At 36.0% G+C, this 20715-nt stretch overlaps 3 protein-coding genes across 4 annotated transcripts in view; 1 reads left to right on the forward strand and 2 right to left on the reverse strand.

The window, feature by feature from the left end:
• Positions 1 to 131: 131 nt before the first annotated feature.
• On the reverse strand, positions 132 to 3400 carry LOC119590621 (3-oxoacyl-[acyl-carrier-protein] synthase, mitochondrial-like). 2 transcript variants are annotated; one of them, XM_037939311.1, is made up of 3 exons: positions 3185 to 3299; positions 2201 to 2342; positions 132 to 1612 (listed from the first exon to the last, which is right to left on the reverse strand). In XM_037939311.1, exons 2-3 carry the CDS (start codon positions 2336 to 2338, stop codon positions 473 to 475), a joined length of 1278 nt encoding a protein of 425 aa, XP_037795239.1. In that variant the 5' UTR covers positions 2339 to 2342; positions 3185 to 3299; the 3' UTR covers positions 132 to 472. The 2 variants fall into 2 exon arrangements, with proteins under 2 accessions (XP_037795239.1, XP_037795230.1); XM_037939302.1 differs by lacking the exon at positions 3185 to 3299 and adding an exon at positions 3360 to 3400 and having other exon boundaries at positions 133 to 1612.
• A 533-nt stretch (positions 3401 to 3933) lies between these two features.
• LOC119590651 (cytochrome c oxidase assembly factor 3, mitochondrial-like) lies at positions 3934 to 8540 on the forward strand. Its single transcript, XM_037939330.1, has 3 exons — positions 3934 to 4097; positions 6969 to 7071; positions 7864 to 8540. Exons 2-3 carry the CDS (start codon positions 6970 to 6972, stop codon positions 8005 to 8007), a joined length of 246 nt encoding a protein of 81 aa, XP_037795258.1. The 5' UTR covers positions 3934 to 4097; position 6969; the 3' UTR covers positions 8008 to 8540.
• A 3887-nt stretch (positions 8541 to 12427) lies between these two features.
• LOC119590639 overlaps positions 12428 to 20715 on the reverse strand; it is a gene marked incomplete in the record, with an annotated part of 118042 nt that continues 109754 nt past the window's right edge. Inside the window, 5 exon segments of the mRNA XM_037939321.1 lie at positions 12428 to 12860; positions 13100 to 13263; positions 13662 to 13886; positions 14308 to 14488; positions 15262 to 15368. Coding sequence (XP_037795249.1) covers positions 12537 to 12860; positions 13100 to 13263; positions 13662 to 13886; positions 14308 to 14488; positions 15262 to 15368 — 1001 coding nt within the window.

Consider the following 20715-nt stretch of genomic DNA (forward strand, 5'->3'; position numbering starts at 1 on the left):
ATATATATATATATATATATATATATATATATATATATATATATATATTATTATATATATATATATTCATAAGTTTCCAGATGCATTTTTTTGACTCATCTTTTGTTTTATATTTATTTCAAGCAGCTTAACAGGTATCAAATAAAAAAAAACAAGTCTACGCAGAAAAAGTCCACGTTTATAATCTCACCATAATTTCATATAATCCATGAACATTATAGAAATCAAACAAATTCATGACTTTTTTCACTCAAAAAAAAAAAAAAAATGGTTTCAGTTACATACATTCAGATATCAAAAAATTCTTTTACAAATTTACAAAAACTATTTTTATGTTCAACAATATACTCTAGAAGGTTACTTCTACACAAGAACAAATTATAAAAAAACACATTTCTTTTGGTCAAGAAGCTATTTGGCTGCAATAGTCTACTCTGTCATAAAGTAATCATAAAAAAAACGAACTAATAACCTAATAACAGGATGCTATGCATAATGTGGCATTTGTTCCCCCAAAACCAAAGGAATTTGTTAAGGCTATTCTTCTGTCTGCCATCTGGAGCCAGGCTTTGGACTCAAGCGGAACAAAGTCCAGATCTAAGCCTGGTGACGGATCCTCAAGATTTGCCGTGGGAGGAATATAACCTGCATGGCAAGCTAGAATGGTCAGGATGGCTTCAACAGCTCCTGCGGCACCAAGTAAGTGACCCGTTGCTCCCTTCGACGACGATATATGAAGATTTTCTGCGTGTTCTTCGAAAAGGGATTTAATGGCAGTGACTTCAATGGCATCTCCGAGAGGTGTTGATGTAGCGTGGGCATTTATGTAACGAACATCCTCCATGCTCACTTGTGCTTCTTCAATGGCCATCTTCATGGCTCTCACAGCACCTTTTCCATCTTCTCTGGGTGCAGTATAGTGGTATGCATCACCTGAGAGTCCATACCCTAAAATTTCCCCATAGATATTTGCATTTCTCTTCAGAGCATGTTCCAGTTCTTCAAGGATCAAAATCCCTGCCCCTTCCCCCATGACAAACCCCTCACGCTTGGCATCAAACGGCCGTGAAGCTCTCTCAGGGTCATCGTTGAAGTTTGTGGCGAGAGCTCTCAGTCGACAAAATCCAGCAATGCCCAAAGGTGTGATACTCGCCTCCGTGCCACCACACACCATCACATCAGCGCTTCCATACTTTATAAAACGAAATGCATCTCCGATTGCATGAGCTCCTGTGGCACATGCCGTGGACACGCTGTGGTTTGGGCCTTGAAACGAATATTTCATGCTAATCTGCCCAGCTGCCATGTTGGTCAATATTCTAGGAACAAAGTATGGGCTAACTTTGCTGTATTTTTGCTGAAGAGCTTGACCGGTCATGAGGACATCATCAAGGTCAACCATACCCATACCCACAGCCACACCTGTTCTCTCTTGTTCCATGGGACACTCTGGTTTCCAGCCTGCATTTTCTATAGCTTCCTGTGCTGCAACCAAGGCATATGCAATAGCAGGTGTCATTGTTCGTAGGTCACTAGGACTGAAATGTTTGGAGAGGTCAAGCTGTCCGTCTTCCTTCCCGCGAGGTACAGGTGCTGCTACACGACATGGCAGCTGAAAAAAAAAAAAAAAAGTATGAGTAAGTTTATTTTCCATATAAAAACAGTATTAGAAATGCTATCATTTCCTTTGATTTGACTAAGGACACCTGGAATGCTCTGAAGATATTTTTAAACTTCTCAGCTGCAAGATATCTGTTTTTCTGAAGAAAAAAATAATCAATGATTGATTGTAAGAACTATATCAAAATAGTTCTTACATCAGTGTTATTTTGTCCACCTAATACAAATATTAGATCTACCATCTGTTCATAATTTTTGAATTCTCAATAGTTTTCTTGATGCGAAACTTTGGAATTATCTAAAACTCAATCAAAGATCTCAAATTACTAGCTATCAAATTGTGAGAAAAATTTGTTAATATTTTCCCCTCTATAGATCTATCATATTTGACATTTGAATTTTTCACAGAATATATTTATAATAAATGCTTTGAAAGGGAGCATACAATAACATAAAACAATACTCTATATCATGAAGAATATATATAATAATAAAATATTATGCTTATTCTCTGCATTCTCAGGTACATAAACTTACACAATATAAATCTGCTAAAAGGGAAAAAAAATGTAAATCAAACCTGTGAAAATCTAGGATCTGTAAGAGCCGCTGTGCCCACTTTTCCTGCAGTGAGCTGTAGCCAGGTGGTGGGAGCACCCACGCCAAGAGGTGTGACCAACCCTAAGCCTGTTACTACCACTCGCCTTGCACAGTTCATCTTCCTGAAAAAAAATGAATTGATATACAAAAGTCCTATGTTGTAACATGATATGAGTGAATGATTTGAAATTCTGACAGGTTACCTTATTCCACAATTCACATGTGTTCTAATTTCATTTCCTTTTCTCAAGTTTCTTTTCATCTATTTTATTACTATGACACTACTTGCAAATTAACATGTTTTACAGGAAAATAAGGATTATGCCCAAGTATGAAATGAAACTAACTGGAATTAACTAATGTGAACAGTAATGTTCAGAGCTTTCTATGCACACAGAATGGGAAAAGGGAAATATTTAATAAACATGCTTATATCAATAAGAAGTATTTAAAATATGGCACTTGAATCCAAATATTGTGAAATTATATATATATATATATATATATATATATATATATATATATATATATATATATATATAGAGAGAGAGAGAGAGAGAGAGAGAGAGAGAGAGAGAGAGAGAGAAGAGAGAGAGAGAGAGAGAGAGAGAGAGAGAGAAATATTTATATCTAAATTCATCTACTTCTGTAAGTGTTGTAAGATTAAGTGTAATGGAACAGACATGAAAAACACCAGAAAAGTAACATTCAAGATTAAACATACTATTATCACATTTCTTAAAGGGTAAAAACTTTCAAAATTACTAAGGTCTTGGATATTATATGTATCAGAATACGAAATAAAAATTCAATTCTTTTATAAGCTTTATCCAGCGTTTTAACTCTGACAGTAACTAGTAAACATAATAACGGTAACTATACTAACATATCTAATTCAACTACAAACAACAAAGCATAAAATATATCAAAATAGCTAAGGAGTAGCCGGTTAAATGGATCTTACAAATAAAATGCTTCCGATGCAGAAGAAATTCATCCTTTTCATCTATTCTCGCGCCTTGTCACTAACCACAAGCACCATAAAATGTGTCTAATATAATCAACCAACCATAGAAAAGACAACCCATCCCTTAAATCTCAAAATTATCCAGGAATAGACGGTAATTAAGCCTCCTTACGTAATAACAGCAATATCGCAAGGGCTTGACTGTCGTCTGTTTGTTTACCTTTTTGGTCGCTTAGTCACTGATACGAATCTTCATATTTAGTGTATTCGATTTAGCACTTTCTCGCTATTTTTACATGTTAATGTGGTCTTTTTTTTAGATGCTGGTGTTATAAGATCGTAATGTGATCGTGTTTGGGGATGCAGTTGATGTATATTTTTCTAAATGATTTTTCAGCGAGGGTTGGATTAAATTTGTTCCTTGCAGAGGTTTACCCGCTGTTTATTTGTACTTGTATTCATTGTATTTGATTCATTTATTGAAGTTCTCGATAAACCCTAATTTATACGATTCCTGAACATTTAAACTTTTATTATACCTCAGTTTCCCCACTATCCCTTCCAGAAAGACCGGTTTCCTTTACGCCCGTAACCATTACACCCCAAAACCCATTATATATTCCATCATAACGATTAATACCCCACAGAAATCCCACCTAAAGACTCAAGCACTAATTTCTCCACCAAAGTTCTCAAAAAAATAACATCACAGAGTGAAAATAAATCCCTGAAAAATCGATGTCGACGTTTCGCCATTGTTTTGATTGTGCAACCCCCAAGACGTGAGGTTTAACACGGGCGAGAATTTCCCTTATTTTAACCTCTCCTGGAGGCTTTGGGGGTTATTTATCTGCCTTGTCCACACGTTGAGGATCGAGTTTTTGTTACTTCGGCTGTATTGAAGCGTCGAGTGAGTTGTTTTGTGAGATTTGAAGGTGTTAGATTTGGTATGATGTGACGGTGTATGTGTGATCTTTATTTGGGTATTTTTAACGTTATTGATGATATTATACGTGATTTTTTTCTTTTTTTTTTCTTTTCGTTGTTTGTTGTGAAGAGGGTGTTATTTCTGTGTGGTGATTAGGTCTTCCAGGCGAAATATAGGTTACGTATCAATGTGATAAAATGGTTGTGTAACCGGGTTTTGCCAGAATTGCCATTAATAATGATGATGTATGTTTGTTATGTATAGAGTTTATTTTAAGTCTTAACAAAAGCATTTTACGATTAATACCAACTGTTCTGGTATTAGTAAATAACCATTTACAGCTGACAACCATAATGGTGATATTGGTAATTATTCGAGTGGCAAGATCTCAAGCAATGGCAGTTGTCCTAGTGCTTATCAGCACTCTGACAGAGGCCAACCATTCACCAGGGCGTATTTTACCTCAAGATAGAGCTTTTAGGCATATCTGGCAATTTATTCTCTAAATATGGAACCATTCCAAGTTCTTGTGATGCCAAACCTAGGGTTGAGGGTTTGCCTTTGCTGGGGCACTGATAGGCACAGAGGTAAAGTGCCAGTTCTCCTGAGGGGCATTGCCTTGGAGGTCAAATATGAGTCTTTGTTTTTGTTATTTGTTTAATTTTTTTCTTATGCTGCAAGTTCCTCATGCCTTCCAACTGCCACTATGATCACGCTTGTTGGTTGCCAATAACTAGAACAGCCATTAATGGACATAAAGTGTCATAGGAATCCACTTTTACAAATATTGTTTGTAATGACAAAGCAGTTCTAGTAATATTTGCCAAGGGTGTTTCTGTGCTTAGGCCAGCTTTTATAGTACTGCTATTTTTGATAAGAAGTATTAATTAGTACCAGTATTGTGCATCTTATTTATTTATTGCTTTTACTAGTGTAAACCTGCCATAGAGAATAGAATGCTAAAAACTTAAAAGGCATAAATTTCCTTGTAGGTACAGCTTTTAAATGTCCAAACCAACCAGACCCATGAATGTCTTTCAAGCATCTTAGGCAATTACCAGCTCTTATAGGAAGATACTGCCTTTGAGATCAAGTATGGGTCTTTATTTGTATGATGTTTGTGCAGGCAATCCCTTAACACCAATATTGTTAGTACTGATTATGAAGCAGTTTTTGTAAAAATGACCCAAGTTTCTATGCTTAGGCAAGCTTTCATAGTACTGGCCCTAATGAACTTGTTTTGGTATTTTGGTAAGAGGTATTAGTTAATACCAGGTATTGTGTGTCTTGCTCAATAGCTTCTTATTTTAACTGATATAATCCTACCATGTACTAGAAAGTGAATTATTGAAAAGACTTGAAATTCCATGATGGTACATTTCATAAGAGTGTTGAACTAACCAGACCCATGAATTAGTTGCATTTTTGGTAAAAGTCTAACATAACAAATCAATAGTGGAATAATAGATATAAAATAAGTTTAGATATCCACAAGTGTACTTCAAAATGAGCATCAAGCAGACCTTTGTACACTGGCCTAACTTTTACTTCTAAGTGAGCCATAGGAAAGATGTTAGTATCTATAATAGCATCAACTGTGTATATTAGGGAATATTAGTTGACTAATATTGTATACTTTTTTCTTCATAGTTTTGTCTGTTTCTAAAATACATATAAGGTGATTGACATATATCCAAAGGGTAATATTAAACATTTCATCAAAATGTTTTTGTGAAATGAAATTTAACTTCCTTTTTCCTTGCCCATTAAGTTGAAAAATTAAACATCTTTCAGAAGTAACTGATATGGCTGTTTGTTAAACTGAAGCTACCACAAGGAATTATTTGTTTGTGTGTGTGTGTGTGTGTGTGTGTGTGTGTGTGTGTGTGTGTGTGTGTGAGATAGATAGAGAGATAGTGTGTGTGAGTGTATGTAAGTGAGTGAGTGAATGAGTGGGAAAGAGAGAAAGATGGAAAGAGAGAGAGGGAGAGGGAAAGGGAGGGAGGGAGTGAGAGAGAGAGACAGAGAGAGAGTGAGAGTCTAGAGGCTATTGAAACCTAGTCGTAGAATGAGACCGAGAACACCTATGTAATATTAGACTCCAAAACTATTAGAAGAGAAGGAGTGAAAAGGGAGGTGTGGCAGAAATACCTGCAGTAATAGCAAAGCAAAATGGACATGCAAGTCATGGGTCATCTCGCTTTGTTGCCTTTCTTTTGTTAACCCATTACCACAAGGTATATGTAACAAACACTCAGTCATTCACCAAGGAGTCAATTAGTAGGTCTTATTGACCTTATCTAATATCCTAATTTCTTTTATTTTTAGGCTTTGGTAAGTGAATGTTATTAGTGTTGATAGTTTTTATTATTGTTATTGACTTCATGATTATTATTATGTCATCAAAATACTTCTTCTTCTTTCTTTTAACGGTAGGTTCATGTCTGAGCCGCCGTGGTCACAGCATGATACTTAATTGTAGTTTTCATGTTGTGATGCTCTTGGAGTGAGTACGTGGTAGGGTCCCCAGTTCCTTTCCACGGAGAGTGCCGGTGGTACCTTCATCAAAATACTAATAACAATAAATAATGAAAATTTAACTTTTTGGAGTGAGATGGGTAGAATAGTAATTGACATGGAGCCAATAAGAGCAAAGACAATCACTAAACTAAAATCACCATAGACATTGCATGTACGTACATGTCATCATCCACAGGAGTCAATTAAACACTATCTGCGTATTATTTTCATGTTGATCGTTCACCTCTGCTTTGAGAATTGTTTTTCATCTTAATTAGGATGTACGCTCATTAGTTATGATTATAACATTTGTGCGTTAATTACTCTTTGCAGAATGGCAGGAGAAGGTAGACAGATGCCCAAGTTGGACTTACAGAAGGACATACCAAAGCTCAGCCAAGCACAACTTGATTACATGAAGATCGTTGAGAATCAGGTGTGTAGGTGAAATGGCCTTACTGTCATTGTACTGTATATAGAAATTATACACTCATACACACATGCACACTCAATACTCACACTCACACTCACACTCGCATGCACCCATGCACTCACGTACACACTCACTCACTCACTCCATTCATTCATTCATTCATTCATTCATTCATTCATTCTTTCACTCACTCACTCACTCACTCACTCACTCACTCACTCACTCACTCACTCACTCACTCACTCACTCACTCACTCACTCACTCACCACACACACACACACACACACACACACACACACACACACACACACACACACACACACACACATATACACACTCACATACACATATATATTCTAAAGGAAGTCCCTACAAATTGAAAGGGTTACATTACATTCCTTGGGCCTTGTATTTACAGAAGAATTTTTCACCAATTTTTTATGTTGTAGTATTGTTGAAAAATAAATTATTTTCTGTATTTCAGTTTCTCTTGATAAAAGGTTTGATCATTTCGGTCAGTTTAATAAATGATTAAATATATCAGTGAGAACAAATTAATTCTTCATAAAATTCAGTGTAGCTCATAGGCACTGTATTTTTTATTCATATGCATAATTTTAATACTGTTGAAGATTTTATCAAAATGGGGGGAATACGACTATTTCAACTCCTGCTCTGTGAAGTTATCAATTTTCACTTTTTCTATGTCTGTTAATTCTTGTTCAAACTCACCACTGTGAAGTTATCAATTTTCACTTTTTCCGTGTGTGTTAATGCTTATTCAACCTCTCCAGAACATACAGAGAGTCCAGAAACTGGCACTGCAAAGACGAAACAACATTGCAGTGGGTTGTCTCCTTGGCGCAGGCGTTCTGGGAATTTACGCGTACTCCATCTACTCTGTCAAGCAAGAGAAATTCCTGGACGAGCTGGAGTGACACTCACCTGCTTGCGAAACTAGAGCTATGGGATTGTACTCTCCTTTTCAGGGCACTTGGGCAATGCAGTAATTGGTCATTATATGTGGTCATTTTACTACTCTTTAGGGAAAATGGAAGTGGAGTCATGATTTTTTCTGTCGCGTCATTACAGAGAGCAGTGGGGTTAGTCTATTTTCCTGCATTTTGTAAGAAGAAATGTTGGAATTATGTATTGGTTTTAAATTTTTTAAAAAGTTCATGGTCACCTTGAGTATTTGAATATAGTGTTTTTGAAATTCAGGGTCCTTTTATACCTCTTTCAAGTCTGAAATTAATGCTAATAGGGTTCCATAATTATATTGAAGGTACTTGTTGATAGACTTGAGGTACTCTGTAATTGTTGACGGCATTATATAGTAGTATAGGTATTTAAGAATATATATATTTGTGTATGACAGCTTCCTATGTTAATTATGTTAATTTGTAGATGATGGGCAACCACATCAGTGAATTATAAATGTGACTGTAAATAAACGTTTTTCTTAAGAAAATGATTATTATTTGAAGCAGAAATACTACTTTATGATATAACATATATATATTATTGTCACCATTACATCAGATGGTACATTTATATGGCTAGTTTACATAATTCAAACTAATGGAAAAAAATCTAATGGCATTAAGGGAAAACTAATAAGTCATTGTATTATACCTAATTACACAGGCCTTATGTAAAGTACACACTGTTAACATGGGTAATGTTAGACCCTTGCTAATCAAGAAAAGACTGGGATACACTGTATAGGTTGTAACTCTGGTGCCTAAATGTTGTGCTTTTTTCTTAGTTATGATAGATATTTTTAGAGTTTGTATTTTTTGTAAGAACTGATATATGTATATAATATTACAGGAATTTGATAAGCTGGGGAAAACTTTATGCACACTTCCTAATGTGTGATAGTGAAGTGTCTGTGATGATAATTGAAAATTTGCTATCAGTGAGATTTTGAACAAGAAAATGGTATTTTATCAGGTTTTGAATTAATATTTTAATAAGGTCAGACCATAATTAATCTTAGTCTAGAGCGACTTCATACACAGAATGTGACCTCACAATGGTGGCTTTATTAATCCTGGCAGTGCATGGATATAGACATCATCCACTGTGGATTTGTTTCATTGATTTTGTTTGTACACAGATGTCTTCAAAAGTGTTTAGTCACATATTTATCTCATTTGTTGAGTTTTTGTGAAGAGAAGGATTCCTACCACTATTATTGTTGCCAATAATGCTATCATAATGATAATGATAATAATAACGATAGTGATAATGATAATAATAATAATAGTATTAATAACAATAACTTTCAGAAAAAATCAAGGAACAGGGTGAGCAGGTGAGTTTATGTAGGTCTGGTAATGGGATCCTTGATGACTAAGCACTTGTAAAGCTATTTTTATATGAACAAAATTGATGAAACACAGGGTGTATACCTGATGCCAAAGGGTTAATATTATGAGTACACAAGACAGGGCAGGATAAATTATATGAAGCTTTACTGTTTTACGAGCATTGTTTTATTTTCTTGGACATATGTTATCAGAATATATGGGTACTCAGGCATTATGTATCATCCCATATCCCATGCCAACCATCCACGTAATGCCCAAGGACCGATTCAGTGTATGTTGACCATAACGAGTGGAAATTTCAGACCTGCATGTGACTTTGGCTTCTTGTGGTTGCTTATGATCTGTAAACTCACACTGCAGCATCATAAATGTTCTTTCTGTGTCATTAGTTACTGTTTCTATAAGGCAGATTTTCGTGTCTGAAGATTTGGATTTATTAAATGTTGCATTAGCCCATTTAGGAGGGGTTAAAAACTATGTACCTGGTTTCATAGGACTAATTTGTCTGATATATTCATATTACACAACCAAATACCCTTTCAGAACATAGCATGTGTTGTAAAGGTTATAGGTACATGTGGGAAATATACTGTGCGTGTGTGTCACAAGAAGCTTCGATTTTGCAATAAGTTCTTTTTTCATTGTTAGCTTTTTCCATAACAAATGTCTTCAATCTAAAGTTATGTCTTGCAGTTGCTTCCTCCAGCTCATTTTTTTTTTTTTTTTTTTTGCTAGATGTAAAAAGTGAGTAGAAACTTTCAAGAGACAAATTTGGCAGACATTTTTATCTAATATGTTATCTAATTTCTATCTTTCTTTCTTTCTTTCTTTATGTCTGTTTTTTTTTCCTTTAAAGTCTAAGTTGTCTAGGGATGTCAGCAAAATGCACAAAGACTTGTTTTATTATCCACAAACTATGCCAAACAGTGCTCTTTCTAGGGCCACTCAGAGCATGAGGGGTGACTGCAGATACTTGTTTTATCATTTCATTAAAGAATATGAATAAGGATAAAAAAAAATGGTAGATATTACTATGTATTGCTAAGAGTAGATAAGCATTACCTTTAGGCTGAATCAGAATTATAGAAAAATATAAATCAACCCCTATTGTGGATAAAGTACTGTGCAGTGTAACCTTGAGTAATGTCAAATTAATCATTTTGTTTTATGTGTGAATAGTTCCAGTTAAGGTGAATAAAAAAAAAATATTGGTGACACTTTAGGACTATAGACTATATTTACACTTTCTAAGATATTAATCAGGATAATGTATTTGAAAAAAGGAATATAACTTGAAGTGAATGGACAAAAAGTGTAGTATGAAAACAATATGTTTGTATTTTGCAAATGGCAATCATTTTTCTTCGAAAATCTAATACAGATACTATGAAAAAGGAATCACGAAGTTTAAACTAATTTCGTTTCAGACTTGACACCTGATAAGATGATGAAACTTTAATGGACCCATTTTCATTTTGATTGTCTTATGAGAATACTACCTCCCCAATCCCTTACTCGTTGTTGTCATGGGTGGGTGGGGGCTGAGGAGACAAGGACTGAGGCCCAGTGTAGGAGATCAGCCCTACCATGGACCTCAGCCCTTCACCTCAACTAGTTTTTACATGGTCTTCTCTTCTCCCCTTCTCCTTCTCCTTCTCCTTCTCCTCTTCATCCCCATTTTTCTGTCCACTTATCCCAATCGTTAACTCATTTTTACCCATTTCGCCACAATACCTTACCATAGTGATATATGACCTTTGTTGTCTAGCACATATATAATGTTTTAACCATTAACCATTAGGCTCTTCCTCAGACAATGGAACTGCAATGGACCCAATTTCAGTTTGATTGTCCTATGGGAATACTAATATGATTGAAAACGTCACAATTTATTCTTCCATTTTTTTCAGTGTGGTTGTGTTTCATATCATACTGATTTAGACTTTACATTATTTGATCAGATTCATGTTTGTGGTTCTTGTTTTTTTCTGGTTTTAGAGGTGAGTTCTTATGCTAAAAGTTCCGTTGATAGGTGATTTATGATTCATATAACGAAATGCTGCCCATTTCTTTAAGAAGACAAACAATGGGGGTATGTTATTCCTGAATGATAGTGAGGATCCGGCAACCTTAGATACCCATTGTAGATATGACATGAATGGTGACTGACACTAGCACTTCCTGTCAGTAATTGTTGCAAGCATTTAGTGGAATATTTTGTTTTAAATATTCCTTCATCAACACATTTTAAATAATAAATATGTTGAAAGGCCATCTGGTTTATGTGGAGAGAAATGGTTATGATCACTTACGATTTAATGTAGAGAAAGTGGGAGATGGAGAGAGACAAGAATATAGAAAATATGATCTCCATTTGAATGCCTCCTTTTTATTTTTTTTCCAACCTTTTGAAGTATCATTTGTTAAAACATATAAAGGACTAAATAAATATCTTGTACACATGGTATTATTTACTTGTAAGAATATAAGTCAATAACACACTCAAAATCATCACTAAACTGATGTAGATATTGTAAACCTTGACAAGACACTCACAAGATTATAAAAAATGATGCACATGTAGAATATACAAAATACAAAAAAACGACAAAATTAAATCCTTGCATATCTGTGAATAACTGATATATCACATTTGAACATTAAAATTCTTTCATATTCAGAGCATTTTAAATAGACTTGGGTTTAATTTTATGACCAATGCTCTGGGCAGCTAACAAACATCCTGACATACATTACAAAGTGAACAGAAAAGGGAAAAAAAAGTTGTACTTTCACACTCAGAAAAAAAAACGATTATACTTACAGACACGCCAAAAAAAAAGACACAAAATATTGAATAGGCATTTACTAAAAGTTGAGGTCTTACGAAGAAAAAAAAGATATATATATACCCACAGCTTCAAAAAAGTCCTTTAACCCCCTTATATTTTAAAGGGGGAGAGGGCTATTCACACCCACACTTTAGTCTCGTCTTTTTTAATCTATATTTTAATTTTCTTTCTTGTTTAGGACTCAACATTTAATTTATACAAATAACATAGTATCAGTACCAGAAATATATATATTTATATATATATGTCTATTCCCTGAAGGAGAACTAATGAATGCCATCAGCTGTCGTTCACAGGCACCGGTTCCACCTCTCCGTCGTTGATTCGTCGGGATATGCTGATTTCGGTCCTGGTTTCGAAGCGGATCTTAGGAGTCGTCGGCGTGGGTCTCAGGGTCGTGGTGGCTGCCGCGGCGGTGGTGGTCGTGGTGGTGGTGGTCGTCGAGGGCCTGTTAGTGCGGGTGGTAGGACTTGGGGTGGTAGGGGCCGGGGTAAAGCGGGTACGGAAGGGTCGCGGGGTGGTCTTGGGCGAAGGACTCGAAGCCAGGTCGGTCGTGAAGCCGAAGATTTCCTCGATTGGGTCCTCGGGGCTGGGTGAGCTTTCCTGGGGGGGGGGGTGAGGGGGGAGTTAGAAGTGTGTGGACTAATATTACTATAGCTTCAACAATAATGATAATGATAATGATACTACTGACGATACTAATAATAATGATAATGATAGTGAAGGTATTAATGATGATGATAAAGAAGATGATGATGATGATAACAATAATAATAACAATATTAATAATAATAATAATAATAATAATAATAATAATAATAATGAAAATAACAGAAACTCACCTCGGTCGGTTCCTCCAAGATAAGATCCGGGAACTTGTTGATCGATCTCACAACGTCTTGGTCAGTGATACCAATGACGCCATCGATAAGGTACACAATACCAAGGTTATAGATGAAGACTTGAGATTCGATTACCGTTGCGTTGTCGATTTGTATGGTTCCGTCTGTGAGGGAGAGAGTTAGAGGATTATTGATGTGATTGTGGGTGTGTATAGGTCTATCTGTAATATATTGGTAGGATTGTAGGGTGTATATATCTAGTTTTGATATATATTTACCTAACTACGTGCATATATTTTTTTTTATTTTCATGATAATATGTGTATGTGTGTATCTTTTTTTCTTGTTTTTTCTTTTTTTTTTATGAGTACGATTCCGTCGGCGATGGAAGAGTTTCAGTGTTATCAGGTATGATTGGGTATCCATATTTATATCTAATATTCCCAATTTTCCAACAACAAACAAACCCTATTACCAAAAAGAAAAAAACAAAAACAAAGAATCCCCATTCCTATTCCCAATTTCCCAACAGCAAACAAAACACCCTCTTTTATCCAAGTACCAGGGCTCCTCGAGACGGTGAACGTGTAGTTGGCTAAGTTGGAGAGAGTAATGCCATCTTGGAGGTCGTCCTCGTACAGTCGTCCTTGAATCAGGTGGTTGAGGATGAGGTTGTCCCTGAGGACCCCGTCGAGCTGGAAGGGGTCGGGGGCATCGGCGTAGAGCATGCCGGCGAGGGCATTGTTGCTGGGCACGAAGGCTGTGTACTTTAGGGGGTCCAGGTTGTCTGCGGGGAGAGGGTTGGATCAGTGTGTGTTAGTGTGTATATATATTTTCTTTTTTCTTCTTCTTCTTTTCTTTTTTCTTTTTTTTTCTTTTCTTTTTTTTTTCGTTTTATTTTTCTTTCTTTTTTTTTTCTTTTCTTTTTTTCGAGTTGTGGATTTTGGGTCTGATAAATGTACAGATTGAGTTAAAATTACGAAAATAAATGCACATAATATTACTACAACCAATAATAATACAAACAACATTACTACTACTACTATTGATAACAACAACAATAATAATGATAACAATGATAATAATAAAAATACTAACTACTAATAATAATAATAATAACAACAACAACAGCAACCATACTAACAACAACAATAACAGAAACAACCGAAAGCAAATCACAAAGCTCTCTCTCTCTCTCTGTCTCTCACCATCACTGCCGGGAAGGAGATAAGCCAGATTGGTGTAGTTAAGATACTCGGCAAAGAAAGTGGTGCGTGGGTCCTGCTCGACTCTCTCCAGGAGGTGGGAGAGGAACTGGGAGGTTGGCCAAGGGCTTCCTAGCAGAGGGGCGGTCTCGAGGTCTCCGTGCTGGGCGAGAAGCTCCGGGAACTTTTTTATGGGGGGTGTTTTGGGTATTGGGGTTGGTGGGTGAAGGCGAGGGGGAAAAGTTTTCTCGGTCTGTGAAAGAGCAGATTTTATTGCGGGGGAAAAGTTTTTCGATCTGTGAAAGAGTTTGAAGGACGTGAAAGAAGGGGTTTTTTTATGGGGGGGAGGAAGTTTTTCGATCTGTGAAAAGAATTTTTTTTATGGGGGGGGGGGGGGAAGAAGTTTTTCGATCATGTGAAGAGGGATATTTTTTTTAATGGAGGTTTGGGGGGGAGAAGTTTCTCGATCTGTGAAAGAGCAGAAGGGAGTTTTATTGGGGTGGGGGGGTGGGGTGTGGGTGGGGGGTCGTGCGGATGCGTGTTTTAGTTGGATTTACGTTGGGGGTTTACTTGTTTTTGTTGAGGAATTAAATTGTGTTTTTTTTGTTTTTGTTTTTGTTTTATTAAGTTGGAAGTCGGTGTTGTTAATTATCATGTGGTGTGGTCGCTTTAAAAATATATTCTGTTTTGGCTTCAGCAAATATAATCCTGCATATGAAATTAAAATTCAAAATAAAGTTCATCACGTTTTGCATTTCCTCCAAGCAAAAAAGAACAAAAAAAAAAAATGATAAATAATAATAATAAATAAATAATAAAAATCGACACAAAGTGATTAAGAAAATTAAGAAATAATACTTTCCATCTTTATCTCATTCACCAAATTATCAATCTACTTCTTATTCTTATTCTTATTCTTCTTATTTTTTATTATTATTATTATTTTTTTTTACTCACCCTCTCATAGTCGACAAAGAGAAGTTCCTGAATGCTGTAAGAACGACCTCGGGGATACACAGACTCACTCTCCAACACAACTTCGACTCCATTGGCTAAAAGCTTATCTGTAAAATAAATAAATAAATGGATAAATAAAAAATACTTGAGTTACCGCTGCAATTGGATGAAAGAAAATGGAATGTATTTTTTTTTCTTTTTATTTTTATTTATTTGTTTGTCTAATTACTTGTTTGTTTTTCCTTTTTTTCTTGTTATGTGGTTATTGATTTAGTGATGTTATGTGACAGTTTATTGTAAAATTATCCAGAAGCTTATATGTGGGAAAAATACTTGAGTTTGTGCTTCATTGGGTGAAAGAAAACGTAATGTGGTTATGAATTATCATTTTTTTATTAATATCTTTTGTATTTATCTTTATCATTGTTAATTTTTTTCTTTCTTTCTTTCTTTTTTATAGATATCGATTTAGTGATATGGAATAGAGGTTATAGAGCAGTGTATGAGAATTATATATATATATATATATATATATATATATATATGTGTGTGTGTGTGTGTGTGTGTGTGTGTGTGTGTGTGTGTGTGTGTGTGGGTGTGGTGTGTGTGTGTGTGTGTGTGTGTGTGTGTGCATACTCGATTATTATATGATTTCTAATATATATCAAAATCAAAACAGTTAACTCCGCGATTAAAAAAAAAAAAAAAAAAAAAAAAAAAAAAAAAAAAAAAAAAAAAACAGTCATACATTTCCTATCCCAAACAATGTGATATATCCCCCCCCCCCCCTTTTTTTCACTTTTTTCCCCTTCAGTTAAATGCCATAAAATATATATTACATTGCTTAACCTTCCTGAAAATACCACGCCTCGACACGTCAAGTAACGAGGTTAAGTAATATTAATAAAAAAAAAAAAATTGAAAGATGAAACAAAATTGTGAAATGAAATAAAGGTAATGAAATTTATTGACACTTGTAAAACAATAAAAAGTAAATAAATAAATGAATAAAAATAGTAAAATAAACGTAATATCTCAAATTCCTAAACGAAAATTATCTTAAAACAATATTCGTAAAAAAAAAAAAAAAAAAAAAACAGACAATTTACACAGGAAAAAAAAATAGAATAAAAATATAAACCCATTTACACATATAAAGAAAAATCATCACCTCGTCAGATTTCCTTCACGAAATTATCCTAAATAAAAAGAAAATGAAGATATAGTAAGAGAAAAAAAAAAACGATTCAGAAAGACGAATTAACTTCGTTGGTTAACCGAATTTTTCTGTCATGATTTTGCTCTTAAAAGAAACGCCGGTGAATCTCTCTCCCCCTCTCTCTTCTATCTTCTGTCCTATCCCCCATCTATCTATCTATCTGCTCCTATCTATCTATCTATCTATCTATCTTCCCTTTTTCGATTTCTATCATTTTCTATCTCTCTTTCTCTCATCTCATTTTTCTTATCTAATCTATCTCTCTGTCTGTCTGTCTGTCTGTTTTTCTTTTCTCTCTCTCTCTTCTCTCTCCCTTCCTCTCTCCCTCTCTCTTTTCTCTCCTCTCTCTCTCTCTCATTCTCCTCTCTCTCTTCTTTCTTCTCTTTATCTTTTTCTTTTTCTCTATCGTCCCGCTGACAAAGTCGCTACATTACAATTTTAGTGCGGGATGGGCTTGGGGGGAGGACAAGGTCGTGAAGGAATTTAGTAAGGAGGGGAGGGAGGGGGGGGGGAGGGACGGGGGATAGGAGGAAGGAGGAAGGAGTGAGGGAGGGAGAGATGAGGGAGGGGGAAAGGAAGGAGGGAGAAGGAGGAGGAGGTGAGAAGGAGGAAGGAGAGAAGCAGAAAGAGGGAAGGGGAGGAAAAGATGGAAAGGGAGAGGGAGGTAAGAGGAAAGGGAGAAGAGATGGAAAGGTAAAGAGGGGAGAAAGAGGGAGAAGGAAGTAGGAGGAGAAGGAGAGGGAGGACAGGAGAGAAAAAGGGGAAGGTGAAGGGGAGAAAGGAGAGGAAGGAAAAAGGAAAAGAAGAGAGACGAGGAACAAAGGAATAGGGAGAGAATGGGTAAAAAGAGGGGGGAGGGTGTTAAACTGGAATTTGCTATCACTAATTAAAAAAAAAAACGGTCTTTAAACGTTAATTAAGTATACAGGCATATCTCTGCACATGTTATCTTATGAGTGCAAACATAATGAAGACAGACAGAGTATAAGTTAGGAGTTTAATAGCGTTTAGCTCGACTTAAAGAGATGGTGATTAATAGTAATGTTGATAATTATGGCGATTGTGGTGGTGGTAATTATAATAATAACATAAAAAAATTAATGATGGCGCTATGATAGGAATACGTGTTATGATGATGATAACGATAATAACAATAATAATAACAATAACACCAGAGCAATATCAATAACAACACACAACAAACAAAAACAAACAAAAAACGCACTTATAATGAAAATAACAAATCAACAACAACAACAGCAATAAAGATTACGACAGCCAAAACTATCAGATATATTAACACGTGTTTGACTGAGAGAAAAACGGGTTGGCTAAATTATTCCATGTTTCCAGCCTTATCTTCCCGAGCCGATGCTGGGCCAAATATAATCCAAATTTGTTGACATTTTATCTTACGAGCGTCCCCCAAGGTTGCTGTATCAGCCGCGCAAAGTTGCCGTGCAAAGGTTGCAGCCGTTTCTAAATAGATTAGTGTTTGTTTGCGTTGAGTAATGTTTGTGTTTGTGTCTCTGTTTCTCTTTCTCTCTCTCTTTCTGCCTCTCTGTCTGTTTCTGTTTATGTCTCCGTCTCTCTCTCTCTCTCTCTCTCTCTCTCTCTCTCTCTCTCTCTCTCTCTCTCTCTCTCTCTCTCTCTCTCTCTCTCTCTCTCTCTCTCTCTTTCCCTTATTCTAAACGTCTCTGTATGGACAGTGTGAGCTTTCGTCAGTGTTGATTTCAAATGTCTATCGCAACGTGTGTTTACAGAAAGCAACCTTGAAATGTGAAGTATTTGGCCTCCTTTATTACTTTCGATGAATTTATGTGTCAACGGAGACTTATGCACTCACACACGCACATGAGTTCAAGTATCACACACACACACACACACACACACACACACACACACACACACACACACACACACACACACACACACACACACACACACACATATATATATATATATGTATGCATATATATATATATATATATATATATATATATATATATATATATATGCATATATACATACATACATACATATACAACCACACACACACACACACAAATGCAACTTTAATTAAACATAACCCCCACCACACACACACACTTAACACTCCACACCACACAAACCCCAATACACCAACCCCCCCCCCCCCAAAAAAAAAAAAAAAAAAAAAAAAAAAAAACGTACCCATATTCAACCTACTTTATAACAATGAGTAACATGACATTTCCCGGGTCAGAAAAGTAGGAGTGTTTGACCACATATTTTTTTTTCTTTTTTCTTTTTTTTTCTGAACAAAGTCGCTGAAACATTGTTAATATCGATACCAAATGTCAAGGTGCACTCAAGGCTGTGGGACTCGTACACAGTGTCTGGCGCTGACTTCCGCAATGAGGGTCTGTGGTGGTTTAAGTTGAAAGTAGTCGTTGCATTGGAATTATCGTGGAAATAGTTCGTCCTTTTAAATGAAATTGGAAATAGGTTCCTTTTAATGAAATTGGAAATAGGTTCGTTATGAATGAAATTGGAAATAGGTTCCTTTTAAATGAAATTGGAAATAGCTCGTTATACAAATGAAATTGGAAATAGGTTCGTTATTAATTAAATTAGAAATAGGTTTGTTATATAAATGAAATTGGAAATAGGTTCGAAATAAATGAAGTTGAAAACACTTTAATTAGACTATGGCAATGCTAGTTAAAATTGAAAGCAGTCGTTTCATTGGAATTTAAGTGGAAATTATTAATATAAATAATAAATCGAACCGGAAATTGTTGATTTAGAATCAGACGTAATAAGTAATTGGGGGAAAAATGGAAAAGTAAAAATAGTAGTTGATTTGGAATTAAATTGAAAAGAGAAGATAAAGTGGGGGGGGGGGGGGGGGACCTTAAATTGGAACTGAAATTTAAGATTTAAATTTCAGTTTACAAATAAATTGTTGTATTTGTAAATTAGATAAAATGGAATTGGTAGGCTGATTGTGTGAGTGCGTATGTGTGTGTGTGTGTGTTTGGATGCCTGTATGTGTCAATAAAGTGTGTGTGTGTTTGGATGCCTGTGTGTGTCTATAAAGTGTGTGTGTGTTTGGATGCCTGTGTGTGTCTATAAAGTGTGGTGTGTTTGTATGCCTGTGTGTGTCTATAAGTGTGTGGGGTGTTTTGTTGCCGTGTGTGTCTATAAGTGTGTGTCCCATGTATGCTTGTGTGTGTGTGTGGGCTATAAAGTGTTTGTGTATGTGTTTATGGTTTGTGAGTGTGAGTTTGTTATGTTTTGGGTGTGTGTGTTTGTGTGTATGGTTTTGCTTCTCTGTGTCTCACCGAGTCACATGCCGAAGAGTGACTAAGTGTAGATGCACCGTTGCCCAGAAAAATTCCTTCCCGGTAGGAAATCCTTTACAATACCGTATAGCCTTTTATTGCCCAACCATCCTAAGTGCCTTTTGCAGCCTTGACTTTCGCCAGATCCTTTTGAAGGCATAGGATGGCGAGGATGAGACAACCCTTTTCAAACTCAAGGGAATATGATTTTTTTTTTTTTTTTTACATGACACAACAAGGACAAATGCATTTAAGAGGTTAAGGTAAGGTATTAATAAGTAACTAAAAAAAAAGAAAAATAATAAAAAAATAAATAATTTTTTTCTCTATCTATCTCACTATCTCTGGTTCTCTCTCTCTCTATCTCTCTCTCTCTCTCTCTATCTATCTATCTATTTATCTATCTACCTATCTATCTATCTATCTATCTATCTCTCTATCTATCTATCTATCTACCAATCTCTTTCTTTCTCTGTCTGTCTGTCTCTCTATGTTCCTCTCTCTCTCTCTCTCTCTCTCTCTCTCTCTCTCTCTCTCTCCCCTCCTTCCCTCCCTCTCCCTCCTTCCCTCCCTCTCCCTCCTTCCCTCCCTCTCCCTCCTTCCCTCCCTCTCCCTCCTTCCCTCCCTCTCCCCTCCTTCCCTCCCTCTCCCTCCTCCCTCCCTCTCCCTCCTTCCCTCCCTCTCCCTCCTTCCTCCTCTCCCTCCTTCCCTCCCTCTCCCTCCCTCTCCCTCTCTCTTTCTCCATTCTTTCTGGTCTTATTCTGCAGCGTGGGATTAGAGAGTGAATTGTGATTACGAAGGTGAAGTAGGATTTCATACGAGGGATGAATATGTGACAGAAAAATCGGTAGTCATCTTGTGACTGGTGGATGACCTCCAGGCACCACTCAGGAATTTCCTCTCGATGGT

Source organism: Penaeus monodon, chromosome 3 (genome assembly GCF_015228065.2).
Source record: "Penaeus monodon isolate SGIC_2016 chromosome 3, NSTDA_Pmon_1, whole genome shotgun sequence".
NCBI lineage: Eukaryota > Metazoa > Arthropoda > Malacostraca > Decapoda > Penaeidae > Penaeus > Penaeus monodon.